The 26,505-nt window shown below is 45.3% G+C and overlaps 1 protein-coding gene across 2 annotated transcripts in view; it reads left to right on the plus strand.

Annotated features, from left to right (window-relative positions):
* The window catches only part of LOC122664791 (sacsin), a 160,578-nt gene that overhangs the window by 33,655 nt on the left and 100,418 nt on the right, over positions 1–26,505 (plus strand). For both annotated transcript variants that reach the window (XM_043860769.1, XM_043860770.1), the window contains exon 2: positions 23,089–23,815. In XM_043860769.1, coding sequence (XP_043716704.1) covers positions 23,089–23,815 — 727 coding nt within the window. The remainder of the gene's footprint in view (positions 1–23,088; positions 23,816–26,505) is intronic.

Genomic DNA, 26,505 nt, shown 5'->3' on the forward strand with positions numbered 1-26,505 from the left:
AGGATCAGGGGAAAGAGTTGAGGAAAACTCGCTTCATATTAGGGTCATCCATGCCACCGAGGATGTAGAAGCGATCCAAGATGCGGTGTAATGTTTTGCAAGGTCGCCTTTGGAAAGAACAAGACTTCATCTCGGAAGTACTCTTCGCGAGCTTTGATGCGATTATTCTCAATAGGGCCAATCATCTCGTTGTATAATCGGGCAATGAAAGCATCTATGGGGATCCGGGTCCATTCAAGTTTGATTTATAACCACCAAGGGCCATAAACCATTCTCTCGAGAGTACCATGGGAACGGGCCAAAAACTGGTGAGGACAAGATTGTCAGAGCTCCAAAGAACCAACATTTCGCAGAATGAGCCAGGCATGAAACTCCGAGATGCGGTCAAAGCCATTTGTGGGAAAGGAAGACCGTCAAAGGTAAACAAATCTGTTTTGGGGTCTTGATTGCCAAAAGGGCTTGGAACATGGGCCTCGAGGGGGCATCGTGGGATTTTGGGCCCGAGGCCATTGCCGTTGTCGCGGTGGGGCTTGTGGGAGCAAGATGCCACTTCACTGCCGCTATAGATGATAGGTTCGGCCGTTCGAGGATCATCTCAGCGCCTTGTCTCGAAAGAGTGCAAAGGGCTTCGAGGAAGCCTGGGATTCCTGGATCCGAGAAGGTAGTGACAGAGGAAACCCCGAAAGGGGCAAGGCCGGATGGCCGGAGGAGCCAAGGTTAATCGAGTCAAAAAATTGCTAAGGGTATTTGGAAGGCTGGTGATGGAACAACCGTATAGGCGAGTCGAGGGGCGATGGCTTAGAACCGGGAGGAACCAGGGACAAAACCAGGAGGTCCTGTAGGTTGCTCGCCTAGTGGTTGGAACGTAGGCTGCACCATGGGCTTAGCAATATTGATAGGGAAGGCTGAAAAAAAACTGGCCGCGACATCGATGGGTAGGGCGAGTCATGAGATCGCCTAGGTTTAGCGGATCGTGCCTTATGTGCAGCCTAGTTGTCTCGCCGATCTCGGGAGTTCTTCAACATGGCCGTAGGAAAGTCGTGGCGGAGCTTGATAGTCACGGTAATGCAGGGGTCATAACCGAGTCGGGGAATGTGGTCGGGCTAGCCGGATAACTGGTTTGGGCTGTAGACGGAGCTGTTCTTTCCAAAGATACGCTTTTTCTTTTTCTCGGCCATAGATCGGATAAGAGGTTCTGCTGCTTTAATCCTTCACCGTCATAAAGCAATGGTCATAAGTTCCTGGTGGAGGGATTCAATCCGTGTTTTCGGATAACGGATGTCGCCTTCATTCTCACAGAGCAAGAGTATGATGTTCTTGATATGAGAGAAGCTTCGTGAGATGATCGGTTTTGAACGCAGAGTTCTCACCGCCAATGCTAAGTCGGGCTTCAATGAAGAATTATGTGTCATCCGCCATTGTTGTCAAGAACATTTGGTGGAGTAATCTTCCACTTATGATAACGGCAGTCAACATCTTCATAAGCAATGTAGGAGGAAAATTCTCATTGATGCCTCGTGAATCGGGTAGCCATGTAATATGGAATGGCTGCTGCCGCCAAAGCAAAAGCGAGGTCTCACGCGGAGATGGAGTAGCAGTGGTAGATCTGCTTCGCAATAAGGATGGATGGTGGGGAATCATCGGAGAGTCAGGGGTGGACAACAACCCAAAGAGCAGTGGCTTCATTGTTACTTCATACTCAACGATGAAGGAGATAGGCCCACGATCTTCACCAAGCGGGGCCAACGTTAGGACATCCAGCCCCGATAACGTAGCCAAAGAGGATCCGGTCCGTGCTTCTTCTTCTTAGGTTTTCGAGGCAAAGATAGAGGAGGTGAATCATCGTGATTCTCGCGATCAAAGCCAGCGAAGGCCAACCGTCCATGATGGAACCGGGAGAATCATACCCATATCGCTGGTTTCAGATAAGCTGATTGATAGTACGCCTGGCGTCGCAAGTGATTTGTAGACGGGGTTCGCGGCTGTCAACGGGAGGTGTTGCACAGTGGAAATTGTGGGTAGATTCGCATGCCGTGATCCAGGACTCGGGATAAGCTTCGAGAAGAGTCTCCCGATCTATCCGTCGGGACATGAGCGATCGCTGGGATCCGATCTTCGCCGATCCGACGAAGAGAGCTGCATCGTTAATCGAAAACCAAGATTGAGGTTCACGGCATGGTTCTCAGGCCAGAACAGACTGGAGACAGGCAGAGCGGCCGCAATGGCTGCTTTTTGAGGAGCACCTGGTAAGTCAGATTAAACCGCCAGGCATCCGTGAGATTAGGATCCTTCAGAGATATGTTGTAGTTGGGATAAATAACAGTTGAAACACAAAGGCCATCGCTCAAAGTGGTTCTGGACGCCTTGTGATGGTGGTACGAGGGAACTTCTCGAATCTAGTGCCCGTAAAATTGAGACGACATCGCCACCGGGAGACCTTTACGACCATGGAAGGTTGTTGCGATCTCGACCGCACCTGCCGAAGTGAAGATGAGTGTAACCAAGATGGATCCATCGGCGGATCAGTCTCGACTCGATATCAACCGGGAAATATTGTTCCTCGCCACTAAAGAACTTGATTCGAGAGAACGGGGAGCTTCGAACATACTCCTTAAGACCCCGGGTCTTTTTAGGAGCTACGATAGTTCAAGCTTCCTCGCGATTTTAAGAGGAGGTCTGGGGGAAGACATCATAAGGATTGAGGATTGGAAAGCTGTCATGTCCATTTCTATTAAGAAAGTATGACCGATGAGGAAGAACTCGGAACTTTTCAATGCCGCGATTTAATCGCAAGAATCTCCTTGAAAGTCGAATGATAATGTTGTTCGGACGGCTTTGAACTCGCCATCGCTGATAACCACGTATTAATGCACGTGTCTTGTCGTGAAGTTCTTCGAGGAGAACAAAGACCATCGGGTGTCACTAGCATCACCTCCGGGAGGATACGAAGTCCTGTAGAAGGGATCCGTAGGGTAGGAAGAGTCCGAGCCAGGGCTTTTAATTCCGTGATTGCCTTGGTATGGAGAGCAGACCAGGGAGGCGCATCCTTCTTCAAGAGACGATGAAGATGACTAGTCATGCGGATCTCGATGAGGGAGAAACTCGCCATATAGTTGATGATGCCTAGGAACCGCTCGTAACTCTCGACAAAGTAGAGAGGGCCGTGCCTGGGAATTCTAGAAGAGAATTACCAATGTGGGGCTGTAGTTGGACTTGTCCATTGGAGATGGTGACTCTGGTATGATACCATATTTCAGAGTTATATTGATATTTCAATCTTATTTTACAAAGGAGCAGGCGAACTGCTTATATAGACTTACAAACTAATCCGGGTTAATTAACCACGGGTACAAAAGTCTAAAAGTAACTTAACCAAGGTAAGTACAAAGTCTTTATCTTACCAAACCATAGTTGGTAACCCACCTAACCATAGTTGGTACAAAGTCTTCAACAAACCGTGGTTGAGCCTTCAAAGTCTTCAACTAACCATAGTAGCCTAAAGAGAAACCAAACTGATGGAGACTCGGTCGGCTGGGTAGAAGTACGTACATGGTACACACATACATACATACTCGGACATACACAAATGAAAGACATACAAACTCGATACTGGACATACATTTAAAAATAAACCTATACAATACAAAGCTAATCCGTATCAAGGTCGGTATCATCATCGTAGGGGATGTAGAAGTCTAGAGCATGGTCGACCTCAAATTCTGTATGTTCGCCCATGATACGATGGATGAACGGATGGTGAAGTACGTTGTTGACCTCCCAAGCCGGTTGGTACTTTGCGGTGGCAAGAGGGCAACGCGGGTCTGGATCAACTTGGTTGTAGTGCACATGGTTATCATGAAAGAGAACCATCGAGCCTTGTGCTCATCTCGATCGATCACGATGGAGGAAAAGATCCTGAGAGCTGGATTCGAGAAATGTGAAGGTAGGGTCATAAGCAATAAGGTTATGATCCAAGATGGGTGGTGTAACCAGGTGATGATGTATAAAATCAGGTGGTCGATGGAAGATGAAAGTGACAAAAGGCTGTTCATCAAGGGCTGACAGATGATTGAGCCAAGTGGGAATAGGAGCAAAGAGGCGGAGGAAACGGGCTAAGCACTGGGGTCTCTGAAGGCGAAAATAGGCTGAGCCTATAGGGTTGGAGAAGATGGTGGAGACTGTGCTGAGATAATGCCAGAGAGTAAGACGATTAAAGGTGAGGGCCACCTTATGAACTGCCAGAAGGTGCCAGAAGAAGACCACGCATTCTTTGTCAAATAATGCTGGATTAATGGCGAAAGGCATTAGGAAGGGATAGTCAGGATGACAAGCCACCCAGTCAAACTGGAGTCCACTGTTATGAACAATGGAGAGAAGGACAGACTTGTAGGTTGCGATGCTATAAGCTCGCAGGGCACGAAGAGAGAGATGACTAAACAGTGAGGCTGGAAGCCGTGGTAGAAGACGAAGCAAAGGGTCAGGTGGTGGAGGTGCGGAGGAGGAAGCACCTGGAGTGAGGGGCATGCAGAGGACAGGGATGGAAGAAGATAATGGTAACTTCCGCTTGGTACGAGAGAGGAAATCTGCAAGTACGTTGTCCTTGCCTTTGATATGGCGAACCGTGAACGACCACTGGGAGAACCATTGAGCCCAACGAAGGAGCTGGGATTCAGGAAGTTGCTTTTGCTTGAACTGCAACATCTTCGGGAAAGCTGTCATGTCCATTTCTATTAAGAAGGTATGACCGATGAGGAAGAACTGGAACTTTTCAATGCCGCGACGAACTGCAAGAATCTCCTTGAAAGTCGAATGATAATGTTGTTCGGACGGCTTGAACTCGCCACTGCGATAACCACAGACACGACGTGTCTTGTCAGGAAGTTCTTCGAGGAGAACAGCACCCCATTGGGTGTCACTAGCATCAGTCTGGAGGATACGAAGTCCTGTAGAAGGGATCTGTAGGGTAGGAAGAGTCTGAGCCAGGGCTTTTAATTCCGTGATTGCCTTGGTATGGAGAGCAGACCAGGGAGGTGCATCCTTCTTCAAGAGACGATGAAGATGACTAGTCATGCGGATCTGATGAGGGAGAAACTCTGCCATATAGTTGATGATGCCTAGGAACTGCTGTAACTCTTGACGGGTGAGAGGGCCGTCTGGGAATTCTAGAAGAGAATTACCAATGTGGGGCTGTAGTTGGACTTGTCCATTGGAGATGGTGACTCCAAGGAAGTCAATAGTGCTGACTGCAATTACAATCTTGGTAGGAGAGAGCATGATGCCATGAGCCACAGTGATATCCAAGAATGTTTGAAGAAGAAGAGCATGATCGTCCTCTGTAGTAGAAAACAGGAGGATGTCGTCTATATAGATAAGAGCATGTTCTCTGATGGGAGCGTAGATCTGCAACATAGCTTGCTGGAATAAAGACGGAGCCACTTTCAAACCAAAAGGGAGGACCTTCCATTGGTAATGGCCTCCAGGGATACAGAAACCAGTTTTGGGGCGATCATCAGGATGAATACCCAACTGCCAGAAACCTGCTTTGAGGTCGAACTTGCTGAAAACCTTGGCCTTAGATAGCTGGAGAAGAAGAGCTGGCCTGGTTGGCAAGGGGAACTTGTCATCTAGCAAGAACGTGTTCAGAGGCTGATAATTAATCACAAGTCGAAGCTTGCCTCGTTTCTGTTCTGCTCGTTTGTTAACATAAAACGCCTCACAGGCCCAAGGGGAAGAGGTCTTCTCGATGAGACCTTGGGCTTCCAAGAGGGCAATTTCTTTGCGGGCACTGATGAGGTGTGCAGGGTTCATGCCTGAATGGCTGGCCTTGGTAGGATTAATGTCCTCGTTCTTCTTGAAAGGAAGACGAATGAAGAACTTATCATTTTGCCAGAGAGGACTCGAACACTTAGGAAGAAAAGCCGCATGATTATCTGCACTGCACCTGAGAAGTAACTGTGCCTTGATATCCACAATAGGAGTTATCACGAATAATTTGGGTAGAGTGGTCCAAGGGGTAAAATGCTTCTTGTAGCTGAGACCATGGATACTCCATCGAAGATGGGGTAGCTTGGACAGGACATCAAAGCCTATGAGAGCATCTCGACCAGGAAGAGAGGATCCTAACACTGTGTGGGAGATGGTGAGATTGGGGAACAATCTAAGCTTAATAGGATTTTTGGAAATGAGGTCAATGGAAAATGTTTGACCATCTGCTGCAGTAAAGAACTGACTATGGGGTTTCCAAAATTCTGAGGGAAGGACTTTGGGGGCTAGGATTGTGCTAGCACATCCGGTGTCAAAGTAACCAATGATCTTAATCGGACGATCCCAAGATGTAGGTAGTATGGAAAGAGGAGCCTGGGGTAAAGGGGTTTTGGTAATAGCCAAAGCTGGTGACTTAGGCGGATCAAGATAGGTAATCGGGTAAATGGGGTTAAAAACATCGGAGTCGGGTTCGGGTGAAGAAGAGTCTGGCTCGTCATCATCTCCATTCTCAAGAACGAACAGGAGATCAGGCGTGAAATCATCATCTACCGAGTAGAGAGATTCGACGTCCGCGTCGAGATCATCCGTAATGGAAAAGGGGGCAAGCATGTGCAGAAGTTTGGCTTGCTTAGCTTTGTCAGGACAACTCTTTGCAAAGTGTCCAATTTTTCCGCAGGCATAACACTTTGTAGAGGTCTTGTTCCTGAATTTCTTTCTTTTGAAGAACTTGTAAGGCCTCTGCTGCTGGGAAGTCCGTTTAAACCGGTGAGGACGGTTATGCTTGGAACGGATTTTGCCTGGATGAACTTTGGAGAAATGAGATTTCTTCTTCGAAGGACATGAGCAGTCCTTATCTTTGCACTTGAGCTTAAGATATGAAGTATCACACGCATCTGTGAGCTTATGGGTGGTTTTCTCCCATTGCTTGAAAAAAGCTGTTGATCACAGAGCTTTTGCAGGGCGCTGAGGATCTCTTGGTAGAGACGTCCAATAGGAGCCTGATCAATACGAAGACCAAGCTGCTGCAAAGCCTTTGCAGCCTCTTTTCCCAGAGGATCAGGGAAAGAGTTGAGGAAAACCTGCTTCATATTAGGGTCATCCATGCCACCGAGGATGTAGAAGCGATCCAGCATGCGGGTGTAATGTTTTGCAAGGTCAGCCTTTTGGAAAGAACAGCACTTCATCTGGAAGTACTCTTCGCGAGCTTTGATGCGATTATTCTCAATAGGGCCAATCATCTCGTTGTATAACTGGGCAATGAAAGCATCTATGGGGATCTGGGTCCATTGAAGCTGACGATAACCACCAAGGGCCATAAACCATTCTCTGAGAGTACCATGGGAACGGGCCAAAAACTTGGTGAGGACAGTATTGTCAGTAGCTCCAGCAACCAACATTTCTGCAGTGAGCCAGGCATGAAACTCCGAGATGCGGTCAGGCCATTTGTGGAAAGGAAGACCGTCAAAGGTAAACAACTGTTTGGGGTCTTGATTGCCAAAAGGGCTTGGAACATGGGCCTGAGGGGGCATCGTGGGATTTTGGGCCTGAGGCTGTTGCCGTTGCTGCGGTGGGGCTTGTGGAGCAGTGTCCACTTCACTGTCGCTGCTATAGATGATAGGTTCAGTTGCCTGAGGATCATCTGGTGCCTTGGTCTGAAAGACAGGCAAAGGGCTTGAGGAAGCCTGGGATTCCGGATCTGAGAAGGTAGTGACAGAGGAAACCCTGGAAAGGGGCAAGGCCGGGATGGCCGGAGGAGCCAAGGTTAACTGAGTCAAAAAATTGCTAAGGGTATTTGGAAGTGCTGGTGATGGAACAACCGTATAGGCTGAGTCAGGAGGTGATGGCTTAGAACTGGGAGGAACCCAGGGGACAAAACCAGGAGGTCCTGTAGGTTGCTCAGCTAGTGGTTGGAACGTAGGCTGCACCATGGGCTTAGCAATATTGATAGGGGAAGGCTGAAAAACTGGCTGCGACACTGATGGGTAGGGCGAGTCATGAGATCGCCTAGGTTTAGCGGATCGTGCCTTATGTGCAGCTAGTTGTCTCTGCTGATCTTGGAGTTCTTTGAACATGGCCGTAGGAAAGCTGTGCGGAGCTTGATAGTCATGGTATGCAGGGGTCATAACCGAGTCAGGGAACAGGGTCGGGCTAGCCGGATAATTCTGGGTCTGGGCTAGACGGAGCTGTTCTTCCAGCATTCATATTTCAGAGTTATATTGATCTTTTTTTCTTTTTTTTTTTTTTTTTTTTTTTTTGACTTACAAACTAATCCGGGTTAATTAACCACGGGTACAAAAGTCTAAAAGTAACTTAACCAAGGTAAGTACAAAGTCTTTATCTAACCAAACCATAGTTGGTAACCCACCTAACCATAGTTGGTACAAAGTCTTCAACAAACTGTGGTTGAGCCTTCAAAGTCTTCAACTAACCATAGTAGCCGAAAGAGAAACCAAACTGATGGAGACTGCTGTCGGGCTGCTGTCGGGTAGAAGTACAGACATGGTACACACATACATACATACTCAGACATACACAAATGAAAGACATACAAACTCGTCTGGACATACATTTAAAAATAAACCTATACAATACAGGCTAATCCGTATCAAGGTCGGTATCATCATCGTAGGGGATGTAGAAGTCTAGAGCATGGTCGACCTCAAATTCTGTATGTTCGCCCATGATACGATGGATGAACGGATGGTGAAGTACGTTGTTGACCTCCCAAGCCGTGTTGGTACTTTGCGTAAGGCAAGAGGGCAACGTGGCTGGATCAACTTGGTTGTGGGTGCACATGGTTATCATGAAAGAGAACCATCGAGCCTTGTGCTCATCTGACTGATCACGATGGAGGAAAAGATCCTGAGAGCTGGATTCGAGAAATGTGAAGGTAGGGTCATAAGCAATAAGGTTATGATCCAAGATGGGTGGTGTAACCAGGTGATGATGTATAAAATCAGGTGGTCGATGGAAGATGAAAGTGACAAAAGGCTGTTCATCAAGGGCTGACAGATGATTGAGCCAAGTGGGAATAGGAGCAAAGAGGCGGAGGAAACGGGCTAAGCACCGGGGTCTCTGAAGGCGAAAATAGGCGAGCCTATAGGGTTGGAGAAGATGGTGGAGATCGTGTGAGATAATGCCTGAGAGTAAGACGATTAAAGGTGAGGGCCACCTTATGAATCGCTGTAAGGTGCCGAGAAGAAGACCACGCATTCTTTGTCAAATAATGCTGGATTAATGGCGAAAGGGCATTAGGAAGGGATAGTCAGGATGACAAGCCACCATTAAACCGAGTCCATGTTATGAACAATGGAGAGAAGGACAGATTTTGAGGTTGCGATGCTATAAGCTCGCAGGCACGAAGAGAGAGATGACTAAACAGTGAGGTCGGAAGCCGTGGTAGAAGACGAAGCAAAGGGTCAGGTGGTGGAGGTGCGGAGGAGGAAGCACCTGGAGTGAGGGGCATGCAAAGGACAGGGATGGAAGAAGATAATGGTAACTTCCGCTTGGTACGAGAGAGGAAATCTGCAAGTACGTTGTCCTTGCCTTTGATATGGCGAACCGTGAACGACCACTGGGAGAACCATTGAGCCCAACGAAGGAGCTGGGATTCAGGAAGTTGCTTTTGCTTGAACTGCAACATCTTCGGGAAAGCTGTCATGTCCATTTCTATTAAGAAGGTATGACCGATGAGGAAGAACTGGAACTTTTCAATGCCGCGACGAATCGCAAGAATCTCCTTGAAAGTCGAATGATAATGTTGTTCGGACGGCTTGAACTCGCCATCTGCGATAACCACGTAGCACGACGTGTCTTGTCGGAAGTTCTTCGAGGAGAACAACACCCATTGGTGTCACTAGCATCAGTCTGGAGGATACGAAGTCCTGTAGAAGGGATCTGTAGGGTAGGAAGAGTCTGAGCCAGGGCTTTTAATTCCGTGATTGCCTTGGTATGGAGAGCAGACCAGGGAGGTGCATCCTTCTTCAAGAGACGATGAAGATGACTAGTCATGCGGATCTGATGAGGGAGAAACTTCGCCATATAGTTGATGATGCCTAGGAACTGTCAGAACTCTTGACGGTGAGAGGGCCGCCTGGGAATTCTAGAAGAGAATTACCAATGTGGGGCTGTAGTTGGACTTGTCCATTGGAGATGGTGACTCCAAGGAAGTCAATAGTGCTGACTGCAATTACAATCTTGGTAGGAGAGAGCATGATGCCATGAGCCACAGTGATATCCAAGAATGTTTGAAGAAGAAGAGCATGATCGTCCTCTGTAGTAGAAAACAGGAGGATGTCGTCTATATAGATAAGAGCATGTTCTCTGATGGGAGCGTAGATCTGCAACATAGCTTGCTGGAATAAAGACGGAGCCACTTTCAAACCAAAAGGGAGGACCTTCCATTGGTAATGGCCTCCAGGGATACAGAAACCAGTTTTGGGGCGATCATCAGGATGAATACCCAATCTGCGAAACTCTGCTTTGAGGTCGAACTTTGAAAACCTTGGCCTTAGATAGGCTGGAGAAGAAGAGCTGGCCTGGTTGGCAAGGGGAACTTGTCATCTAGCAAGAACGTGTTCAGAGGCTGATAATTAATCACAAGTCGAAGCTTGCCTCGTTTCTGTTCTGCTCGTTTGTTAACATAAAACGCCTCACAGGCCCAAGGGGAAGAGGTCTTCTCGATGAGACCTTGGGCTTCCAAGAGGGCAATTTCTTTGCGGGCACTGATGAGGTGTGCAGGGTTCATAACCGAGTCAGGGAACAGGGTCGGGCTAGCCGGATAATTCTGGGTCTGGGCTAGACGGAGCTGTTCTTCCAGCATACGTTTTTCTTTTTCTCGGCCATAGATCAGATAAGAGGCCTGTGCCGAATCCTTCACCGTCATAGCAATGGTCATAAGTTCCTGGTGGAGGGATTCAATCCGTGTTTTCAGATAACGGATGTCGCCTTCATTCTGTCGTAGAGCAAGAGTATGATGTTCTTGATATGAGAGAAGCTTGGTGAGATACTGGTTTTGAACCAGAGAGTTCTCAGCCTGCCAATTAAGCTGGGCTTCAACAGAAGAATTATGTGTCATCTGGCCATTGTTGTCAAGAACATTTGGTGGAGTAATCTTCCACTTATGATAACGGCGGTCAGCATCTTCATAAGCAATTGTAGGAGGAAAATTCCTGCTGATGCCTTCAGAACTGGTAGCCATGTAACATGGAATGGGCTGCTGCTGCCAAAGCATAAGCGGAGGTCCCGCTGGTGGAGATGGAGTAGCAGGTGGTAGATCTGGCTTGCAATAAGGAGTGGATGGTGGGGGAATCATCGGAGAGTCAGGGGGTGGACAACAACCCAAAGAGCAGGGCTTGCTGTTACCATACTCAACGATGAACTGATAGCGTCCACGATCTTCACCAAGGGGGCCAACGTTAGGACATCCAGCCTGATAACGTAGCCAAAGAGGATCTGGTCCGTGCTTCTTCTTCTTAGGTTTTGGAGGCAGCATAGGAGGAGGTGAATCATCGTGATTCTGCTGATCAGGCCATGAAGGCCAACCGTCCATAGATGGAACTGGGAGAATCATACCCATATCAGTTGGTCGGGGATAAGTGACCATAGTACGCCCGTCGTCAAGTGATTTGTAGACGGGGTTTGTGGCTGTCAACGGAGGTGTTGCAGCAGGGATATTGTGGGTAGATTCGTATGCCGTGATCCAGGACTCTGGGATAAGCTTGAGAAGAGTCTCCCGATCTATCTGTCGTGGGACATGAGTGATCGTTGGGATCCGATCTTCGCCGATCTGGACGAAGAGAGCTGCATCGTTACTGGAAAAACCAGTATTGAGGTTCATGGCATGGTTCTGCAGTCTGTAACAGATCTGATAGTGCAGAGTGGCTGCAATGGCTGTTTCCTTTTGAGGAGCACCGGTAAGCTGTATCAGAAACTGCCAGGCATCCGTGAGATTAGGATCCTGTAGAGATATGTTGTAGTTGGGATAAATAGTGTAAAACACAGTGCCATCGTTCAAAGTGGTCTGGACGTCTGTGATGGTGGCATGAGGGAACTTCTGGAATCTAGTGTCCAGAAAATTGAGACGCATCGCCACTGGGAGACCTTTACGACCATGGAAGGTTGTTGCGATCTTGACCGCACCCAAGTGAAGATGAGTGTAACCAAGATGGATCCATTGGCGGATCAGGTCTGGACTGATATCAACCGGGAAATATTGTTCCTTGCCACTTGCAGTAACTTGATTCTGAGAGAACGGGGGAGCCTGAACATACTCCTTAAGACCCTGGGTCTTTTTAGGAGCTATGATAGTTCGAAGCTTCCTTGTGACGGAAGAGGAGGTCTGGGGGAAGACATCATAAGGATTGAGGATTGGAAAGTTCGTCGGATGGATCTGCTGTTCAGCCGGAGTGTAGCTGAGTTCATACAAATAGTCCACTTTAGATGCATGGGACTGTTTGAGAGTAACCGGAGCCGGAGAAGGCGGTTGAAGAGCCATGTAAGATGTATGATAAGGGACCACCGTCCGGTAGAGATGCACCTGGACTTCTGTCGGAGGAACTGTTTTGGTACTGTTTTAATATAACCGGAGAATTATGGATAGTAAACCTCTTAGACCCTGGTCGGAGGTAACCCGATTGTGCCGGGATTTTACAGCGGCCTTGCCTGCTTACCCACACCTACCTCAAGGGACGTTACCAACCAGAGTTTAGGAAGAACACTAAGCATAAGTCACACCCATTTCTGATGCAGAGGATCCGTCAGAGACGGCAACTGCAGAGCATACTTAGGCAACATAAAGGGTAACCATAACAAAACAGTGCAAGAGACAGAAGAAGAACAGGGAGCAGAGCTCCATCAGACAGGAGTCGAAGGAACTACTCACAAGGGTCTGATACCATATTTCAGAGTTATATTGATCTTTTTTTCTCCCGTAAATGCTGCACCATTAAATGCAAGAGGGTTGGAGGACTGATCTGATTAGCTCCACCCTCCCTGCATAGGAAAGAAGTTTTCCTTTCTAGAGTTGAAGCCTTTTGTGAATTAGGTTGAGCATGGGGGTATAGTGATGACCAATCAGCCTAGAGGGAATAAGAGGAAGACCGAGGTACTTAACTGGGAGGGAACCAAGGGATAATCCCGTGAGGCCAAGGAGGGAAGCCTTTTCAGCTTCAGAAACGCCCGAAAGAAAGATGTGGGATTTCAAAAGGTTAATTTTGAGACCCGGGAGACATTCAAAATAGTGCAAGGAGGACATGATGGCTGAGATAGAGGAGGGAGAGGCCTTGGAGAATGTTGGAATAAGTAGTTGTAGGGGCAGAAGGGTCTTTGTCTTATGATTAGTTGTTTGCCTTTTATTATGTCATTTTTGTAATAAGGGCATGCTTGTCCTTTTCCTCTTTAACCTTATGATAAATATATTGGAGCAGGCCTGTAGCAGTTTTTGTATTCTGTCCGCAGGTCCTCTCCTTTCTTTTGGGGCTTGTGTTTCTCCCTTCTTCTTCTCCTCCATTCTCTGATCTGGTTCACTAAGTTTTGGTTTACTAACATGGTATCAGAGCTTTTTTAATCAGATTAGAGCCCCCCTCCACGATCTTCTTCTGATTTCTCTCTGTCATTTTTAGCCTGTGGTGTGCAGCCACCTACAGCTGTCTTTACTATGGTGTAAATCCACTCCTATAGAAGAATTAATGGAGTGATTTCTACTACTATCTACCCGATTTGATGATTGATTAGATTTCTCCTTTATCTACTCTAGAAGGCAGCTCCATTCGATGTCAGGACAAAACCCTGACAATTATCGATTTGTCTCTGGGAAGGCTGTTGTTGAAGTTCTGCGGTTCAAGGCTGCTTCTACATGTTATTTATTGCTTCTGGAAGTTGTTGCAACCTGGTTTCATTGATGGGGCTGCTTATTTGAAGGTTTACCTCTCCTTCCCAAAAACCCTGAGATCGACTCTGTTGTTTGGGAACCTTGAGATCGACTCTGTTTTTTTTCCTCTTGGCTGTCTTCATTGAGTGTGGTATTGCTGCTGTTCTTTGCTTCCCTTGTTGCTGCCGATCAGTTATCTTCTTATTGGTTGCTGCTACCATCTGTCTCTTACTGCTGAATCGACTATCATTGTTTGCTTATCCTTATTGGTTCCTAAAGAGTACATATCATGGCTGATTCGAAGACACCCCATGACAATGTTAATGTTCAGATTACCTCCAATAAATTGAAGGGGAATTCCAACTACCTACTGTGGGCACAAGCTGTCCGGGTTTACATTATAGCTAAGGACAAGCTTAGCTACATTACCTCTCCTCCTCTAGAACCCGACTCTAAGGAGTACAACACATGGAATAAGGAGAATGCTATTATTTTAGTTTGGTTATGAAACAGCCTGGAGTCGGATATCGCTGCGAATGTTATGTTTCATACCACGGCAAAGGGAGTTTGGGACGACCTCAAGGAGACATACTCTCAAGAGAAGAGTATGACACGTATCTTCGACCTTTATGAGAAATTGTTTCAGTTTCAGCAGGGAGACAAGTCTCTCCAAGACTATTACAGTTTTTTCAAGGGCATGGTTGAAGAGTTAAATGTCTTCCAGCCTCTTACTACTGACATTGACAAATTGAAGGCCGAAAGGAATGAGTTTTTTGTCTCTAAGTTTTTGGCTGGCTTAAATCCTAGTCTCAAGGCTGTTAAAGGACATCTATTGGCTGGTGTATCTGACCCTACTTTGAATGACACCTTTTCTAGGCTGCAGCGTATTATCTCTCCTAGCTCCAAGCCTGAAACAAACCCCAAGGAAAATTCTGTTTTCACTACTACTAGAGGCCGTGGTAGAGGCCGTGGTTCAAGGGGAGGACGTGGCTTTGGTGGTTGCAATTTTGGTGGGCAGCATATTGATAAAGCAGCCCGATTGTGCTCTTATTGTGGGAAGACTAATCACACTGTTGACACATGCTGGTCCAAGCATGGGAAACCCGAATGGGCTCAAAACTTGGCCAATCATGCAGCTTCTGAAGATGGTACTGATTTTGTTATACCTAGTGATACTAAGGCTGGTTCTACTTTGGGAGATTCGTCTACCAACATCCGTGATGAGATGCAACAATTCATGCGTTGCCTCAAGAGTCTGGAATCATCCACTTCCACTTCTGGGGCATCCACCACTGCTGCCACTCTCGCTCATGCAGGTACACCTCCTGCTCTCTTTTCCACTACTTCCACACCCTGGATTATTGATTCGGGGGCTTCTGCTCACATGACTGGTAAGTCATTTGTTTTTAATACCATTACTCATAGTTCTCACACCCCTCCCGTTGTTGTGGCCAATGGTTCCTCTAGTCCTGTTACAGGACATGGTACTGTTTCTCTTACTTCTAATCTTTCCCTTTCTTCTGTCTTACATGTTCCCCAATTTCCTTTAAGTCTTCTTTCAGTTAGTCAACTTACTAAAAGTCTGAATTGTTCAGTAACCTTTTTTCCTTCTTACTGTGTTTTTCAGGATCTTCACACGAGGAAGACGATTGGTGGAGGGTGTGAGAAAGATGGACTATATTATCTGAATGGTGCTGCCCCGTCTGCTTCAGCTGCAGCTACTTCTGTTAGTGGAGAGTCTCTGTTTCGATGGCATTGTAGGTTAGGTCATTTATCTTTGTCTAGGTTGAAAGTTGTTTTTCCTCAGTTTAAGTCTTTAAATAAATTAGAGTATGAGGGTTGCGAGTTGGGAAAGCATCATCGTGCCACTTTTCCTTCTCGTCCTATGCCCCGTAGTGATTCTTTATTTTCTTTAGTGCATTCAGATGTGTGGGGTCCTTGTCGTGCAAGCAATAGACATGGATTTCGGTATTTTGTCACTTTTGTGGTTGATTATTCCCGAACTACTTGGCTGTACCTCTTAAAGGATAGATCAGAATTTTTATCTGTGTTTCAAAATTTTTGCAATGAAATAAAGACTCAGTTTAATGCCTCTGTTAAAATTTTTTGGTCTGATAACGCTTTAGAGTTTGTTCAAACTGAGATCTCATCTTTTTGTGTTGCTAACGGAATGATTCATCAAACTAGTTCCTATACCCCTCAACAGAATGGGGTAGCAGAACGAAAGAATAGGCACTTGCTTGAGGTTGCCATGGCTCTCATGTTGCATATGCAGGTGCCTAAACATTTTTGGTGTGATGCAGTTCTTACTGCATGTTTTTTGATTAACCAAATGCCATCCTCTGTTCTTGGTGACAAGTCACCATTTTCTATTTTATTTCCCGCTGTTTCGATTTTTAGTTTGCCTCCTCGAGTCTTTGGTTGTGTTTGCTTTGTGCATAATCTCCATCTCCATGGGGATAAGTTGGACCCTTGGTCAACCAAATGTATCTTTTTGGGTTACTCTAGGACCCAGAAGGGTTGTAGGTGCGCTATGACCCCCTCACTAGAAGGCAATTTGTGAGTGCGGATGTCATCTTTTTCGAAGGTACATCCTATTTTTCTGCTCAGCCCACCGTGTCCAGTGATCCATTTGCTGTGCCAGACCCTCCTCCCATCCTTGCCATCGTTCCTTGTCTACTTCTCCAGTACAGGTGTATCGGCGCAAGAGGCATTTTGAGCAGCTTCATGCAGATCAACCTGGCCCTTCTACATCGCTTCTTGTACCTTCCTCGACCACTGGTGGAGATCTAGTCTTACCTGTTCTTCCTGACTTACTAGCTGATCCGGATCCTGATGACTTACCCATTGCCACTCGGAAAGGTAAACGTTCATGTACTTAGAAATCCTTGGTTACCTATCCTATTGACAAGTTTGTCTCTTTGTCCCATCTTCCAGCTGCTCCTCATAGTCTTTCTACCTCTTTGTCGTCCTATACTGATCCTAAGACTCACACTGAGGCTCTTAAAAACCCTGCTTGGAAAACCGCTATGGATGTGGAGATGGATGCTTTACTGACTCGTCATACATGGGAGTTGGTAGATTTACCTCTTGCTAAAGAACTAGGTAAGTGTCGTTGGGTGTACACTATTAAGTATCATTCTGATGGGTTTGTTGAGCGGCTCAAAGCCCGCCTAGTTGCTAAGGGGTACACCCAGACTTATGGTGTCGATTATTTTGAGACTTTCGGTCCTGTGGCTAGACTGAATTCTGTTCGACTCACTATTTCTCTGGCTGTGAACTTTGATTGGTCCTTATACCAGTTGGACAGTAAAAATGCCTTTCTTTATGGTAACCTGCTTGAAGAGGTCTATATGGAGCAACCTCCGAGGTATGTTGCTCAGGGGGAGAATAGTAGGCGTGTGTGTAGGCTGCATAAGGCCATTTATGGGCTGAAATAGTCTCCTCGTGCTTGGTTTGAGAAGTTTAGTTCTGTTGTGACTGATTTTGGGTTTACTTAGTGCTTCTCAGACCATTCTGTGTTTGTTCACTGCTAAGGAGAGAGATTGGTGGTTCGTATGGTTTACGTTGATGACATTATCGTGTCAGGAAATGACGAGATTAGGATCAAGGAGGTGAAGAGTTATTTACAGCAGCATTTTCAAACAAAAGATTTGGGCCAACTTTACTACTTTCTTGGGATTGAGGTTATTTGAAGTAATAAGGGAATCAGCCTTTCTCAAAGAAAGTATGTGTTAGACCTCTTGACCGAAACTAGTATGCTTGCTGCCAAACTAGTAGATGTTCCAATGGATCCTAATCACAAGTTTGGCTCTAATGATGGTGAGGGTCTTCAGGATGTTCACTCTTACAGAAGCTTGGTTGGAAAGTTGTTATATTTGACAGTCACTAGGCTAGACATTCCCTATGTTGTTGGGGTTCTCAGCCAGTTTATGCAATCCCCTTGCAAGTCATATTGGGATGCAACCATTCAAGCTCTTCAGTATTTGAAGGGAGCCCCTGGAAAGGGGCTGATTTATCGGCCAAATAAACACATGGAGCTTGTTGCCTACTCCGATGCAGATTAGGCTGGTTTTGCCAGTAACCGTCGATCTACTACGGGATATTGTACCTTTGTTGGAGGAAATCTGGTTACGTGGCGAAGCAAGAAACTTTCGCCACGTAACAGACCACGATTGCCAGATCCAGTGCTGAAGCAGAGTATAGAGCCATGGCTCATACTATTGCAGAGTTGATGTGGATTAGATCTCTCCTGCTTTAGATGGGGTTTCCTTTTCCAACCCCTATGAAGATGTTTCGTGACAACCAAGCCGCTATCTATATTGCTAGTAATCCCGTATTTTATGAGAGGACCAAGCATATAGAAGTGAATTGTCACTTTGTTCGCAGCGCCGTCTTGAAGAAACTGGTTGAGACACCTTTTGTCTCTTCGTTTGATCAGGTTGCTGATGTGTTCACGAAGTCCTTGTTTGCTCCTAGTTTTAAGTACTGTTGTAACAAGCTGAGCATGGGTGATGTATATGCTCCAGCTTGAGGGGGAGTGTTGGAATAAGTGGTTGTAGGGGCAAAAGAGTCTTTGTGTTATGATTAGTTGTTTGCTTGTTATTATGTCGTTTTTGTAATAAGGGCATACTTGTCCTTTTCCTCTTTAACCTTATGATAAATATATTGGAGCAGGCCTGCGGCAGTTTTTCTATTCTGTCCGCAGGTCCTCTCCTCTCTTTTGGGGCTTGTGTTTCTCCCTTCTTCTTCTCCTCCATTCTCTGATCTGGTTCACTAAGTTCTGGTTTACTAACAGAGAAGATCATGAGATCATCAACAAAAGCAAGGTGGGAGAGCTTAATGGCTTTGAATTTGGGGATGGGAAAGATAAGATGTTGATAAATGCCTCAATCCTCCAACCTCCTCTTACCCTAACCCAACCCTATCCTTGAACCGGTTCAACCATATTTCTTCTACTCTCCCCAACTCCCTTGGCCATTGCAACCACTTCCGGTTCAGCCAACAAACCTAATATCTGATCCCTCCCCCCTTCCCCCCTGTGTGGGCCAGGTCGTGGAGTCTCCCCCTCCTCGCTGTCCCCCCTTTTGTGGGCCAGAAATTTCTGCCCATCACCATGATTCCCTTCCCCGTTGGGTTGTCTACTATCGCCGTAGGTTTAAAATCCTACCTCCCCAGTTGATGCACTGACCTCCATGTTTTGCCTTGTCTTCCGGTTTCATCCGGAATGCCAGGGGACTTAACTCCCTATCAAAACACGCCGATATCAGAGCCCTTATCAAATTCTCCCATTGCTCCTTTTGTAATCTTTTAGAAACTCGTGTCTCTTCTGAGAATGCTTCCCGCATCGCCTCCTCTATTACCCCTTACTGGTCATTCATTTCCAATTATGACCATTCCCCTCATGTTTGTATTTGGTTCTTGTGGGATCCCTCCAAATTTCACATATCCATTTACTTCTCCTCCTTCCAATTCCTCCATCTCCAGCTTACTCTCCCTAATTCCCCCTCCCCCCTTTTCCTCTCTATTGTCTATGCTCACAACCGTGCCACCGATAGACTGCCCCTTTGGTCCGATCTAATTTCCATCAAACCAACGGTCGAGTTTCCCCCTTGGTGTGTTTGCGGTGACTTCAATGTTGTCCGTTTTAGTCATGAAAAACTTGGTGGTCGCTCCCCTGACATATCCTCAGTCAATGCCTTTAATGATTTCCTCGAAGACTTAGGCATAAATGACTTAAGATGGTCGGGTTGCCCTCTCACCTGGCACAACTGTTGTGTGGGCAATGATAGAATTGCCTGCAAGATTGACCTTGTTCTCATCAATGAAGCTTGGCTCTCCTCTTTTCCCAACTCCCATGCCAGTTTTCTCCTCCTTGGCATCTCTGACCATAGCTCCTGCCTTCTCTTTATACAACCTTATATCTCTTTTGCTCCAACACCATTCAAAATCTTTGACATGCGGTCAAAGCACTCCCAATTCCTCTCCATTGTCCATGATGCCTGGAATAATCCTGTCCACTGTCACTTCCTTGAGTTCTTTCCTGTCCTTTCATTTGCGATGAAACTTCGCAATACCAAAGGAGCCCTTAATACAACTAAAACAAGTAAAGGACATTAAAGAACCCCCCATGGTAAACACTACTTAACAACTTAAAACAAAACCACATATATTAGACACCACCATGAATAGTTGTCACCACAGTTACTAAATACTTAAACTGCATCCTTACGACCTTACTACAACTTTAACAACCCCCTCATAAATCTTTTCTGTTTTAAATTCAAAATGGAAGTTTCTCAGAATTGTGATCATTCACCACAAATCATCTTCCCAAAATCTGATTTGAACACCTCTAATCTAAACCAAGGAACCATTAATGGAAGAAGGTCCCTAACGTAGTTGTCAAAGCGTCTAGGCGACCCAAGGTGTTGGGGGAGCCTAAATACAAGACGATCAAGGCGTCCAAGGCGCCCACCTAGGTGACTAAGGTGCCTGACCGCCTAAGCGACGTCTAGATGGCACCTTGACAACCATGGTCCCTGATGCTTTTCCAAGGAGCTGTAAGTGTGACTCTGGAAGGTGATCTGGAGTTCCAACTCTCAGTAGAAGGGCCATACTTGGATCTCAATGCCTCATGATGGGTTGAGGTCTTGAGGAACCTATTTACATTGACTATCTGATTCACAAAGATACTGTTCTTGTCATCTACTTGTTTGCCTGATGTTTTGGTTTTCTTTTGATTCATTGTTTCTATATGGTTTCATTGCCTGATCCTCATAATAAAAGAAAAGAAAGAATACAGGAGCTATGTAAACCCATTTCAGCTTGAAGATGCAGATAAATTTACAATTCTGTGCTTAATGGGCCTAATAAAATAAAACAGGTCTGATTTCCAGATCTAAACAGAAGTCAACCAATAAATATACACAGATAACCCAAAGAAAAAACTGAATCAATTGAATGATTCACACAATTAGAAAAAAATAAATAAACATAATAAGATAAAATGAAAGAGAGAAGAGAGAAAAGTCCTTCCTTTGTTTAGTTTTCTAAAAACCCATAAATTAGAAAACTAAACAAAGAAACAAAGTTCGCCGCTCCTCCTTTCTCTTCTCTCTTGCTCCTGAGATCCTCTATAGGAGTATCCAGTCTAAAACTGACCAGCTCCTCATCTCCCATTCTCCCCCATTCGTAAATGTAAGACCCTCAACCTTACCCACCTTGGCTTTGCGGATGATCTCATGACCTTTTCCAAGGCTAACCCTACTTCCATCTCCTCCGGGTATGTCTTCCCTTCAGCTCTTCGAGAGCCTTTCCAGCCTCCGGATCAATCTTTGAAATCCCATATCTTCCTCTCAGGTATTTCGGAATCAGAACAAAGATTATCTTCTTCGCGTGACGGGATTCTCCCTTGGTTCCCTCTCATACTCTCAGTCAAATATCTTGGTCTCCCTCTCATCCCTGCCAGGCTGACGGGTCATCATTGTACCCCTATGCTTGATCTCATCCGCAAAAGGCTTCTGCTCTGGAAGGGCAAACTCCTCTCCTTTTCTGGTAGGATTGAGTTGATTAGATCTGTTCTCCAATCCTCTTATATTTATTGGTGTGGCATTTATGGGCTCCCCAAATCCACAGTTAAAGCAATGGAATCTCTCTTTTGCGCCTTCCTTTGGAAAGGAAAAGAATGCTCCAAATTAATCCACCCGCTTAGTTGGGATACCATGTCTCCCTAAATTTGAAGTAGGTCTCAGCCTGTGCAGTATCCGAGATTTTAACATTGCGGGCATCCTCAAGCTTATTTGGAGAATCTACAGTAAGCATGACTCTATCTGGGTCAATTGAGTCTACTCCTACCTCCTTAAAAAAGATTTCATTCGGACTGCCCCTCACCCCGCAGACATCTCTTGGGTCTGGCGCAAAATCCTCCTCCTCCGGCCCTTAGCTTTTAGAACTATCTCCTGCGTGATCGTTGATGGGACCTCCACTTCCCTCTGGCTTAACCCCAGGCACCCTTTAGGAGTCCTTTTCAATACCTTAGGAGCCCGCTCAGTCTACTCCTCTGGCATCCCTAAACTTGCCCCACTCTCCTCTATAATCTCTAATGGTTTGTGGTCCTCCCCTCCCCTTTGCCCCCTTGTCTCACCTAGGTCTGGGCCTCTCTATCATCCCTTCCCCCCTACCTCCCACTCGGACAAGATCATTTGGGCCCCCTCCCCCAACAGTCTCTTTAGTTCTAGATCCGCATGGGACTTTGTTAGGACTCATGCCCCCATTGTCCCCTGGCACAAACTTGTTTGGTTTAAAGGTCACATCCCCTGCCATAGCTTCAATGTTTTGAGATCTCTAAACAATTGCCTCCCCACCCAAGCCTTTCTCCTTCACCAGCACATTCCTGTCTCCCTTTCCTGCATCCTTTGCTGGGGCTGTATTGAGGACGTCGATCACCTTTTTTTTTTCTTGCCCTTTCACCTTCACTATTTGGAAAAAAGCCTTAGATTTCATCTGGCCCCGTAGCAGGAGACCTCTACCCTTCGCCCGGGAGTGGCTTTGGTTGGACATGACTTTTTCAGGTCATTCTATCTGGGACTCCGCCAGTAAGCTGGTTTTTGGGGCCGCTATCTCGCACATTTGGATGTTGTGAGGAATCTTCGAAGATGGACCTCCAATTCCTGTTCTTTCAACATGATTTAGACAGCCATCTTTTTCGATGTCAGCTGCAAGATTCACTTGCTTCGCCATGGTTCTCTTTTAGATACTCCCAGGAACAGGCATTATGTTGCTTCTTGGGGCTTAGATGTCTCTCTTTTTCAGTCTCCTAGCTCGCCGCTCTAGGGCTTGTAGGGCTTGAGACTTTGTATAGTTCCCCCCCGTCTCTTTCCCGGTGTATTCTCCCCCTCTCTCCTCCCCTTTGGGGTTTTGGTGATGAATTATTTATTAACCAAAAACAAAAATCTTAAGCTCATATATCTTTAATTTTAATACAGTTAACCCAACTGATGTCAATATTATACTCCTTTGTAAGAAATCCCAATTTAATGGACTGAAAATAAATATTCTCTATACAGATGCTCGACATCAATGCTTCTGGCTATTGATATTCTAAGTGTGTTAGGTGGAGTTAATTAAAATAATGAATAGAATCCTTGCTGGCAGCTTTTGGTTATATTTGGGATTTCTTGTTTGGTCACTGCTATAACTTTCTGACTTTGAAATAATGATTTTCTTTGTAGGGTTGGATTCAACTCAGTGTACCATTTGACGGATTTGCCATCTTTTGTGAGTGGAAAATATGTGGTGTTATTTGATCCACAGGGTGTATATCTTCCAAATATTTCTGTGGCAAATCCTGGAAAGCGTATTGAGTATGTTAGTTCTTCTGCTATTTCAATTTATAATGACCAGTTCTTTCCATATTGTGCTTTTGGATGTGACATGAAACAGCCTTTCCATGGAACTTTATTCCGTTTCCCTTTGAGGAATACAGATCAGGGAGCCATTAGTAAGCTCTCAAGGCAAGCATACTCAGAAGATCACATTTATTCTATGTTTGCTCAGCTTTATAAGGAAGGGATTTTCACCCTGCTCTTTCTTAAAAGTGTCCTGTCTGTTGAAATGTATATATGGGATGCTGGGGCACCTGAACCACGGAAGCTCTACTCTTGTTGTGTCAGCTCAGCAAATGATGATATAACTTGGCATCGCCAGACATTACTGAGACTATCTAATTCTGTTATGTCTGTAAATAATGAGGTGGATTCCTTCTCATTGGATTTCTTGAGTGAGGCAATTCTTGGGACCCATTTGGAGAAGAAGATGGTCACATATTTCATAGTGCAGGCAATGGCATCAGGATCAAGTAAAATTGGTGCTTTTGCTGCTGCTGCTTTCAAAGAATATGATATTAACCTGTTGCCTTGGGCATCAGTTGCTGCATGCATTTCAGATGGTTCATTGGAGGTGAGTTACAATATCCCACTTATCAGCTAATTTTTAATGATATAACAGCAGTCTTTTTAGTTGCATCACAGACTGGTATAACAGATCTGGTGCTGCATTGGATATTTCTTTTATGAGCTTTTTTTCATTTGTTTCTTTTTTGGCATAGAGGTAAATTTCATCAAAGGAGATCATGAAAGGAGTGGATATCTTACCTGTAATGGCGACAAACTAGTATAGGCTTCATGATATTAGCAAATGAGAGAGAGGATTCAACATTTAAATGTGCCATCATGACCTAGAGTTGAAAAATGCCTTAGTATTCACTTGGTGAGCCACTTTTTTTCTTTAAATACTTAGGAGTTTCTCCCCTTCCGAGCGCATCAACATTGGCAGAACGTCCTCTCTTTAGTGGGGAATTTTAATGGTAGCCATGCATAAACTCTTATAACTACATGAGGGACCCAACCCAAACAACTACAACAACTAACACAACTTTAGTACAACTGCCTGTCTGCCTCCATGTAATCTTTCTAAGATAAATCAATTTTTTGGGTGATGTGGTAAATTCTTTCTGGAATGAGATTTAACCAAGATTCAAAATCTCGGTTTTGAGGCCGGTTTCGACCTTGGCTGTAACTAGGTTGAGACTAGGTTGAAACTAGGTTGAAACCTGGTATTTTTTTCTACCGAACTGGAATCAAAGGTTTCGAGGCCCAGAAAGCGTTTTTATGATCTGTTTTTTTTGGACTCTCTATTTTTAACATTTTACACCTATTCCATGAATTAGTTTCACGAAAAAACCACCCAAAATGGTATTTGTGGTTTCAACCCAAGTTTGCTAGGTTACTCTGAATGCTGCTGTACACTAGCCCTATTATAAGCATCGAGTTTACATATAATTTAGCTATTGGAAATGTAAATAAGCTGCTAAAACAATCAAAACATATATTAGAATGAAAAAACAAGCATACAACGCTCACCACTCAATTCCACGTGGAGTTTTTTGACGGGTCCATTCCACGAGCTGTGTATGATGGGATAAATTGTAGCCACTCCTTGGAATGCACCACATATGTATCCCATGACATGTTTGGGTCCAATTGTTCTGATAGTCCAGGACTGCCCCACTTATAAGCCCCATCATAAACGTCTCGAAGGTGTCCCGACCTAGGGAATGGCTCACTGAGACTGCAACTGGGTGGAGCCGGCACAAATTGTTTGCCTGGATACGAGAAGATGCTGTCAGCGAAAGATGACCAACCACCTGACCCACCCCCATTGGTGGAGGACCGGTTGGGGAAGAAAGGGAAACTTGAGAAGAACTCAGAGTTAAGGGGAGAGAAGGGATCTGATGCAGATTTGGTTGGGGAAGAAAGGGAAACTTGAGAAGAATTCCGACTTGAGGGGAGAGAAGGGATCTGATAAAGATTTATCACCAAACTGGGTTTCTTCGCTTAGGAATAAGTCTAGGGAGTTAGAATCTAGAAATGGATCGATTCTAGTAAGAGAAGAAGGATTTACAGCTAGGAGAAGAAGAAGAAGAGAAAAAGAGAAGAGAAGAAAAGAAGTGGGATTGAGAGAGAATCGATTGTGAGGGAGTTACCACTCCACTCACCTATTTCCTTCATTAACATATTCTTGTAATTACACAACTCCCTAGGGAGGTAAAAAGGAAAAAAGAACACAAGAGTACAAGACAAAATTACAACGTAACATGACCTATAACAAGACAGTGACCAAAGTACCCTTTATAAACTCTTAACAGCCCCCCTCAAGCTGGAGAATAGATGTCATGCATTCCCAGCTTGCGTAGGAGGGTACTAAACAGGCTAGGAAGAAGGGCCTTTGTAAAGATATCCGCCACTTGATCACATATCTTCACAAAGGGAGTGCAAATGTAATCCGAATCCAACTTTTCTTTAATGAAGTACCTATCAACCTCAATGTGCTTCGTTTGGTCATGTTGCACGGATTATGAGTAATGCTTATAGCAGCCTTGTTGTCACAATAAAGCCGCATAGGTCCCTCGGTGTCAAATCCCTAATCTTGAAGCAACCGCCTCAGCCATATAAGTTCACACACTCCATGAGCCATGGCTCTAAATTTTGCCTCAGCACTGGATCAAGCTACAACTGGTTATTTTTTACTCCTCCATGTAACCAAGTTACCACCCACAAAGGTACAATATCCAGAAGTAGATTGTCTGTCAGAAATTGAACTAACCCAATCAGCATCAGTGTAACCCTTTATTCTCAAATGATTATGCATGGCATATAGAAGGCCTTTCCCTAGACTGCCTGGAGAAGATTTCAAGTACCTGATGATGTGATAAACAACATCCAAGTGCTCTCTCTTGGGAGCATGCATGAACTGGCTCACCACTCCAACTGCATAAGTGATGTCTGGTCGAGTCAAGGAGAGATAGATTAGTTTCCTAACTAATCTCTGGTACTTACTTGCATTCATAAGAGGAGAACCACACTCATCGCCAAGCTTGTGATTTGGATCAACTGGGGAGTTTGCTGGTTTGTACCCCAACATTCCTATTTCTTTCAATAGATCCAAGACAAACTTCCTCTGGAAGATATTGATTCCTTTCTTTGATCTTGATACTTCAATACCCAAGAAGTACTTGATTCCTTTCTTTGATCTTGATACTTCAATACCCAAGAAGTACTTAAAAAATCCAAGATCTTTAATCTCAAATT

This window comes from Telopea speciosissima, chromosome 6 (genome assembly GCF_018873765.1).
Source record: "Telopea speciosissima isolate NSW1024214 ecotype Mountain lineage chromosome 6, Tspe_v1, whole genome shotgun sequence".
NCBI classification, from domain to species: Eukaryota; Viridiplantae; Streptophyta; class Magnoliopsida; order Proteales; family Proteaceae; genus Telopea; species Telopea speciosissima.